Genomic DNA, 9,155 nt, shown 5'->3' with positions numbered 1-9,155 from the left:
AATCCTATATACTAAACAAGAAAATGAATCTATCCTAATTAACATCTCTTTCACTTGTTATCAAATAAATTGTGAATTAAAATCTAATAAATTAAAAACATAACACAAAATAATAATAATAATTCTTACCTGCAAGTCACGATTAATAAAATAATTTTCACCGAACTACATGATAGAAAAGCTTCAAACCAACCATGTGAGAGTGAGGCCAACAATAACTGATGTCAAACTTAAGAAATTAAAGGTGAAGGATAAAAATTAATAAATATCTGAAAACATCTCCCCAGTTTCTATATAGTTTAATTTTAAAAAATTAAGAAAAAGACCCCAAAATAGAGTTGAAAGCTTTGGAGAGAATATACAAAAGAAGAGGAGATGAATTCATCCGTTGCGCTTAATAACTGATGTCAAACTTAAGAAATTAAAGGTGAAGGATAAAAATTAATAAATATCTGAAAACATCTCCCCAGTTTCTATATAGTTTAATTAAAAAAAATTAAGAAAATGACCCCAAAATAGAGTTGAAAGCTTTGGAGAGAATATACAAAAGAAGAGGACATGAATTCATCTGTTGCGCTTAATATCGGTGGCTTTTATTTATTTATTCTATTATTAGATTTGATTCGGTGGCTAATTGAGATATTTGTTAGAGAGAGTGGAGAATAGGTACACATACACTTGCACTAAAAACTTTAGTTAGGTGGCATTATAGTAATTAAGTGGACCAAATAGTTAATAGAGATAATACAAGATATTAAAATTTAAGAAAAAAATCAATCAATCAATTTATTTATCCTAAGTTAGCTATTTCATACTAATAAATATTGAAATAATAATAAATATTGAAAATTATTAGCATACGATTCGATTAATTGCAAAACAAAACTTCTTATCTCATTAATGCAAATTTAAAGTTTATTATAATTGAACAATTATATGTAATACCTATTATGTGATTACTAGATTGTTTAATTAATCTATAGCCTAAATTGATTGATAGAACATCTTTAACATAGATTTTAAATTTAAATTAATAAGATAAACAAAAGATGAAAATAGATATTGGCCTAAAAACTATGAAGCTATATTAGTTTTAATAATTCATAGTTGAGATATGTTTTAAAATATAAATAAATTATTGCAATAGTTCTTGTTATCTATTGAAATTAATTGTATGACTGTTCTTAGACAATTAGACTAATTTAATAATTAATATTTCAACTATAATTAAATGTTAATTACTAATCATCTATTTTTTTTAATATATGCAATAAGTTTTAAGTATGAAGTATACGTTCCATGCTCCACAATTATGAGTATAATACAATTATGAAAACTATTAGACTCTATTTATTAAAATTGACCACTAGATAATTACATTAATTTGAAAATTAGCTAGTCTCCAAATTGATTCAACAATAATTATGATCAATCATAGACATTATTTCTTTAAATATTTAACTATAAAATACCAGCTAGTTCGATAATCAATTTCTAAATTGATTCAATGATAATGATTAAAATAGTTGAGACTTAACCAATAACATAAGTTTCAAGTTTGTGTATAAGATAGAATGTGATCATAAATATTATAGAGTTTATTTGAACTACAATATAATTTCGAAGTTAATTGATGTTTAATTTTAAGATATCATACATTATATCTATGCTGTAATCAATCAATAGCTTCTAAGTTAAATAAGGTAATTCAATTCCATTGTTGCATGACACAACTTAAAAGTAAATTTTAACTCCCAAGTATAAGAGTGTCTTGTTGTATTATAACTCGGTGAGTCCGAGGTCGATCCACAGAGAAAATATTTAATTAGTTTATTTTATTTTATAAAAATTGAAATTAAAACTTGAATATAAACAACTTAATTTAAATGAAACTATGGAATTGAACTAGTTAGGGTTATGGATCCACTCTTAGAAATAAATAAAACTTAATAAATTCTTTTTGCCAATTTTTTTTAGATTTATTACTCAAAAGATTAATTATACAAATTATTATTATTTTCCCTTTAATTTTATGATGGATTAAGTATTTATTGTGCCAAAATTTAATTTGTCTACAATAAGTCAAAATACCATTTCACCATGCCTTATATTAAGATCTTAAGAATTTATTGTGCCAAATTCATTTGTTTGTCTACAATAAATCAAAATTTCAAAATATAAAACATGTATAAAATTAAATAGAAAATAATTTAATTTATAAAATTAAACATAGAATTTGATTAAATCATATTTATTTCTTAAGAGTTTCACCTTCCCCTAACTAATATTATTTAGTTAAGCATAATTAAAATAAAAAGAAGTAGTAAAATTGAATTACTTATAATTAAAAGAAATAAAAACAACTAAAATTGGAAATAAAACTAATTTTATTAATGAAAATAATTATACAAAATATTAAAAACACACCTGGAAATCAAGATTACAAGGAGATTGAGAGAATTTGAGAAGAAGAGAGTTGTAGAGAGATGATTAAAACATAAAAATGAGGCCCTATTTATAGAAAAATAAATTCATAATCCAGTGCTTTGCGGTCCATCATAGGCTTCATGCATGTGCTCCTCACAACCCTTAGATCAAGATCCAATGGCTGGTCAAACTTCAAAAGTCAACATCACACATGGCATCATTTGACTCGTCCGATTTGCCCAAAGAACGGTTGAGATTTGGCGGGTTAATGGGTGGATCGGGTCGACCCGAATACAAAGATTCGGATCCTCCAACTTGCTTCACCAACCATTGCCACGTGGCACAATCATGGCCATTGAATCATGAACGGTTGAGATTTAGTCAAGATTGCCAGTTATCCCATGCACTCATATCTATTGTAAGCTCATTTCATCATCCAATCAGTGCTCGGTCAACAGGAAAAGTCAACTTTTTTTACACAAGCCCAATTTTAAGCCGATCTTCACGGATCTTAAGGTTTTCGGACCTCCGGAATCCAAATTTGACCTCCGTTTATCTGTTTGGAGCCTCGAAGTACGTGAAATTAATAATTTTCCTAATAAACACATAAAAATACACAAAATTAAATATATTTAAAACATAATTAATAATTCATAATATATTACATAAACACAAATATAAATTATAACATAAGCATAAAATAACATATTATCGCTTGATAATTAAACAATTTTTAATACTAATCATTGCACCTAGTAAAACCTTTAGAAAAAATCAATCCTTTCATAATTATTTAATTTATAATTTACTGAAAATTATTTCTTGCTCAAGTGGTAGGCACTTTCATATTTTATCTTTTCAGTTAAGGGCTCAAATTCTATTTGCATCGTAGAAGTTAATTTTATTTTCAATTAAGTACATTAATTAATTCTATAAAAAAAAGTACATTAATTAATTAATTATTTATTTAATTATCTAGTTCATGTTTGATAAAAAAAAATAGTAAACTAAGAAAAAAAACTTACAATTACTTTTCTTTTAGATGATATATAATTTTATATTATATTTACTTACCCTTACAGCTTTTGCTTTGACCAACCTTGCAAGTTATAGTAGTGAAAAGCATTATTGGTGCCCATGTTGTCTGTTAAAATTTTATATCTTTTTAATGGTTTTTTCAACCAACTCCTAGTTACATTTAAGAATATTTTTCTATTTTTGATTAAAAATTACAATAATTGAAAATATTATTTTATTTTCGACTATGTTTTTGAAACGGTAGTGTGGACTAAAATGCTGAATCCAAAACTTGAGCATGTTAAACGACAGCGTTTGGAATATGTTTAATATACTCAGGAGTCACGAGCATGGCATGTGATTCACTTCAGTTCAAAACGGCAGGAGCTGGAGACGTTTCGGCAAAAGGCTTAAGTGAAACATGTGAAGTGCACGGGGGGTGGAGAATCAAATCAGTTAGAAGCTGTTAGTCCAGGTGGCGGAAATCTGCAGCTTCTGGGTTCTTTATCAGCTGCTATATAAGCTGGTTAAAGAAGCAGTTTCATGGATGATCTGAGAGCGTGATAGAGAGAGTTAAGATAGAGAGAAATCTTCTTCTTGATCCTAGTAGTTAGCTCTTGTATTGCTCTGTAAAGATTACTTGAATCATCAATAAAGCTTGCTCTGTGGGTGGGCTTCTCCCGTGGATGCAGATTGTGCTTCTTTGCACAATCGAACCACGTAAATATTTCTCTTTCTTTTGGGTGTGATTGGTTTCTAATTCTTGTTCTGAGTGTGTTCTGATTAAGCCATTTTCGTTAAAGGTTTTGTTGAAACTTAAAGCTTGATTGTTTGGGTTCTTAGCATCTAGTGGATCTGGTTTGTGATCTTGGGCAGTGCTTAGATTGCTAATCGAATTCTACAGCACCTAAATCACTACAGGTAGAAAATAATTATGCATTTTTAATGGTTAGTTACAATCGTCATAAATACCAATGAAGCTAAAATTTCACGCTAAACCATATAGTTGTTTTAGTTTTTCATTAGAAAAACCAAATAGCCATTTTAGTTTTTCTCGATGTCTTGATTTTTACAATTGAAAACTGCCCTCTCACCAACATATTTAACTATTGTCGAACAAGTTAGGTAAAAAAAATGACTATTTTTCATGTAATGAAAGTTAAGTAAATTATGTGGTAGAAGAATAAGTTGGTTTAAAGCAAGTGTTTGTTAAAATTAGTATCGAATCGATTTTAAAAATTAGTGCCAAATCCCCTATCATTCGGGAGGGGATCCCAATACCGATTGAAATTTGGTTTTTTTCTGTCAACCTTACTAGGGATGTATAGGGGGAAAAAAAAAAAATATTTAAGTTTGTGATATAGCGAAAATATTTAAGTTTTGGTGTTGTTTTAGTTTTACTGAACAGCGAACAAGGTAGTAATTAATATTCATGGATTTTAACAAAAATGAAATTTCCTTTATTGAAATTGAACAAACACAAGTGACTGCAAGCCGAAACCACCATTTAACGTCAAAAGTCAACTGATTTGCCACAGTCTTGCTGTGGGAAATGCAATAAAAGCTCAACTGATTGTGCTTTAGCCTCCGGCCTCATAAAAAGCTCATAGGAAAGTGATGGATGATGCTGTTATGAAATCACAATGATGTGTAGTTTTTTTAACTTGTATACTTTCTGGAGGAAGAAAATGTCTCAAATCTCAATGAAGAATTGATGTAATATTCTTTTTCTTTTTTTTTGGTTAGTACATAACTGTAAGCTGATTCCATAAAAATGCAGCTTTCACGGTAAAGATGTAGAGCATTACAGAGCTGATTTTACTGATACTCCTAACAAAAAAAGGGGTGATAGAAAAAGCCATGAATTTACTTATTAGTTATATCAAGTAAATAATATTGATTGGTCGTTTCGTGTATTTATATATACATTTATAATTTGAAATTGGAGAGAGAAAAATGTAAGACAAAATAAATGTGATAAATTGATACTCACATTCATATCATTTTTTTAAAGGTATAAGAGAGTGGGCAGAGTCCCTATTATCTTCTAGCCCTTACCTCCCAAAATTTTGAACTAAAAGAAAATTACTTACTAAAAACCATTCGCGTAAACATCCATTATACATAAGAAGAAAGAAAGAAAACATTGAGAAGCACAATTGAGGACGCATAACATATATTTCCTTTAGCTAGATCAAACCCTTATTAATGGAGGTGCCTTAATTTACCTTCTTATTGATGGAGGTGCCTTAATTTACCTACTCAACATGATACTTAGCCCGAAGAGAAAGAACGTTCTTCTTATGCATGGCAAGTCCGGGCAGAACATCAAAGTCATGGCTCTTCAATCCAGGCGGCATTTCCCAATCAAATTTGTAAAGAAGATTAGCAAGTGCAAGCTCCACAGTTACAATTCCCATATTCAACCCAGGACAAATTCTTCTGCCAGCACCAAACGGTATTAACTCAAAGTTTTGCCCTTTAAAGTCAATACAACTATCAACAAATCTCTCCGGATAAAATTCCTCAGGATTCTGCCAAGCTTCAGGATCTCTCCCTATCGCCCATGCATTTACAAAAACACGTGTTTTAGCTGGTATTTCATACCCTTCTACTATGCACTTTTGAATTGCTTCTCTTGGAAGTAGTAACGGCACTGTAGGTTGCAATCTCATTGTCTCCTTCACTACGGCTTTAAGATAATGTAGTTCTTGAACATCATCTTCATTTACAAAGCCTTTGTTGCCCCCAATCAACGATCTAATTTCCAGTTGAACTTTTTTCATTGCTCTAGGATTCTTCGTTAGGTAGGTCATGGCCCAAACCACAGTTGCTGCACTTGTGTCTGTTCCAGCAACGAATACGTTCTGCAAAGCAAACAATATACATATTAAATTAGTTAAAGCGAATAAAATTATATTAAATTAATCATGCTCAGGCGGAGACGTCAAAGAGCACTTTACAGCATTATAAAACGTTTTACAACACTGTAAAATTGGGCATCTGCACAAAATTTTGAGTCTGCGCCTAAGCACGAGTCTACATATAACTATTTATAAAATTATCCACCATGAGCACTGCTTTGATGTTATCCAAAGTCAGGTCAACTTTAAATCCACGATCTTTTCTTATTTGAAGTAAAACATCAATTATATCCTCCTGTTGCGGCAATTTTGATTTTGTTCTGTTTGGATCCAAATGCTCGTCGATGAGTTCCTGGTAGAATCTATCAAGTTCTTGGAAGTTATTTTGCAGACGTTGCATCTTTCCTGTGAACTTATCAATCCAGCCCATGAAAGGAAAATAATCTGTAACAAAAAAGCTTACAAACAAGGCTTGAGTTTCATTAAGCAAGGCTTGGAATCTACTTCTTGCACTTGTTGCTTCATCTTCATCGTACCTCTTGCCAAAACCAATTCTACAAATAATAGTGCTAGTAAGAGACATCATTACCTCACTTAAGTTTACGAGCTTAGAAGCAGCAACTGATTTTGAAATCTTTTCAATCATTCTTGAAACTTCATCTTCTCTAATGGGTCGAAAATTTTGTACCTTATTAGAGTTTAAGAGATGAATGACACAAATTTTTCTAATCTCTCTCCAATATTCATCATAGGGTGAAAAAGCCAAATCAAGACCATTGTAAGATAACTTTTGTTGCCCTACCAAGGCTGGCCTGCTACAAAATTGAAGGTCATGGGTTTTCAATATCTCTTTAGCCATTTTTGCTGAGGAAACTACTAAGGACGGCACAAAACCAAGACGCAAGGACATGAGGGGGCCATATTTTTTCGATAGTTCCCAAAATGACACATGAGGCTTTGAGACATCAAACTGATGTAAGTTACCGATGAAGGGAAGGCCCCGGGGGCCTGGTGGTAATTTAGTATTATTTTTCGAGGTTTTGTGCCTTTGCAAAACAAAGAAGAAGAGGAAGAATGGGAGACACAGAAGGAAGCTAACGATGATAAGTAAAGCCATAATATCTTCAATGCCCTTGACCGCTGCAAAAACATAACTGCCTTTCTCCATTAATAAGGAAACAGAAATGCTATATTCAGTAGTATTACGAGTCTCTGTTTTGTACTCTTGTAGAGTCCTTATCACTTGTGAGGTTAGCAAATCGTCGTCGTCGACAATGATAGATTAAATCCAGAAGAAAAATAGCATAGACGTGTCATGCGAAACAGCCAGCTTGTGATGAAGCTTCACATGTGTCATGCGAAACAGCCAGCTTGTGATGAAGCTTCACATGTGTCATGCGAAACAGCCAGCTTAACTCTTGCTTGCGTTTGTCGGATTTGCTTCACCGCTTCCCTTCTTGAGCTTTTGACTTCATTGTTGGCTTGTTGCCTTTTTCTTGCCTCTTTTGCTAACTCTCGGTTGCCTCCTGGCTGCCTCCTTAGCCGCCCCCTTTTTGGTATGTTATACTGGATAAACTTCATTTCACCGAACCACAATCTTCAAATAATTGTGAGAATTTTAATTTAAATTATCAAAGTTTAAACTTCATTTAAACTTATTATACTAATGTGTACAACAACAAAACCTGATTAAACCTGTAGAGAATGCATATGTATTAATTATTAGTTTTCAATAAAAAAATAATTAAATGAAATACTTTTAATTTAAATTTTTTAATTAATATGCTTACTTATTTGAGAGAATTTAAAAAATTAGTTTGTAAATTCTCTCTTATTTAATTATATCAGTTACGGTGGAAGTAATTCTAGTTAAAAAAAAATATATCAAATGATTCTAATCCTTTCATTCCCATGTTTACTGTTTCAGCTTCTGCAAATGCTGCATGTCATCAAATAAGGAGGTTACTGTCTTGTTCCCATTTGTCACAAATAGATTGGTTGGTTTACTTACAGAGCAAGGTTTTCAAAAATTGACATATGAATGAAATATACTTGCAACATTCGCCTGTAATTTTTATTTTCATTGTGAGATTTCTTCCAGAGTTGCCACATAAAATGTTAAGCTGTGTGCACAGGTTTTACTCCGCTGTACTTGAAGTTTAGTTTTTATCATTCCGTAGATAGCATGAATGTAATGCACCGTGCATGCTTCACCGCTTCTTTATAAGCCAAACGTGGCTAATTATCAAAGCAGCAGCAAGCTACCAGCTTCATGCAAGGCACGTGCATGCTTCACCCGTATGCTCTACTTGTGTGCTTGAGTCGGTGGACATATATGAATTTGAAGGAATTGAAACCAGCTCTCATTTTGCATCATTTTTTGAAGTGAGACAGAGAAGAAAAAGAAGAAAAACTGAGAGCAAAAGAGAAGAGGAAAGAAAAAAAATAAAAGAAAGGAAGAAGCCAAGAGTGGGAAAAGAAATTAAAAAGATAAATTGAGAGGGAATGTTATAGGAAATGAAATTAAACACTTACATTAATATCCAATGAATTAATGGGTAATAGATATATGAAGTTTGAACAGTTATATTACAGTTTTTGTGATACGTATCAATTTTTATATCAGTTTTAATAGTTAATTTTTTAATCTTATATTTTAGGAGGAACTCAAGAATTCAAGAACCCATAGGAGCCCCAACAAACACCCCGAAGTGAAACATGATCTGTGAGTGGATACTATTATTACTAATATGAATTTCGTGAAGCATTTATATTTGATAATATGATTTAATATCATGATTATATATTTGCATATTATATGTTTGATTGAGTCATGAGATGTGATTT

The 9,155-nt window shown here is 31.2% G+C and overlaps 1 protein-coding gene across 1 annotated transcript; it reads right to left on the bottom strand.

Annotated features, from left to right (window-relative positions):
* Positions 1 to 5,702: 5,702 nt before the first annotated feature.
* Positions 5,703 to 7,425, bottom strand: LOC18050358 (cytochrome P450 83B1). Its single transcript, XM_006445471.2, has 2 exons — positions 6,514 to 7,425; positions 5,703 to 6,311 (listed from the first exon to the last, which is right to left on the bottom strand). The coding sequence occupies exons 1-2, from the start codon at positions 7,423 to 7,425 to the stop codon at positions 5,703 to 5,705; spliced, it is 1,521 nt and encodes a 506-aa protein (XP_006445534.1).
* Between the last annotated feature and the right edge of the window lie 1,730 nt (positions 7,426 to 9,155).

Source organism: Citrus clementina, unplaced genomic scaffold (assembly GCF_000493195.1).
Source record: "Citrus clementina cultivar Clemenules unplaced genomic scaffold, Citrus_clementina_v1.0 scaffold_27, whole genome shotgun sequence".
Lineage (NCBI taxonomy): Eukaryota > Viridiplantae > Streptophyta > Magnoliopsida > Sapindales > Rutaceae > Citrus > Citrus x clementina.
The sequence above is the reverse complement of the archived record's forward strand: the minus strand, read 5'-3'. Positions and strand labels throughout refer to the sequence as shown.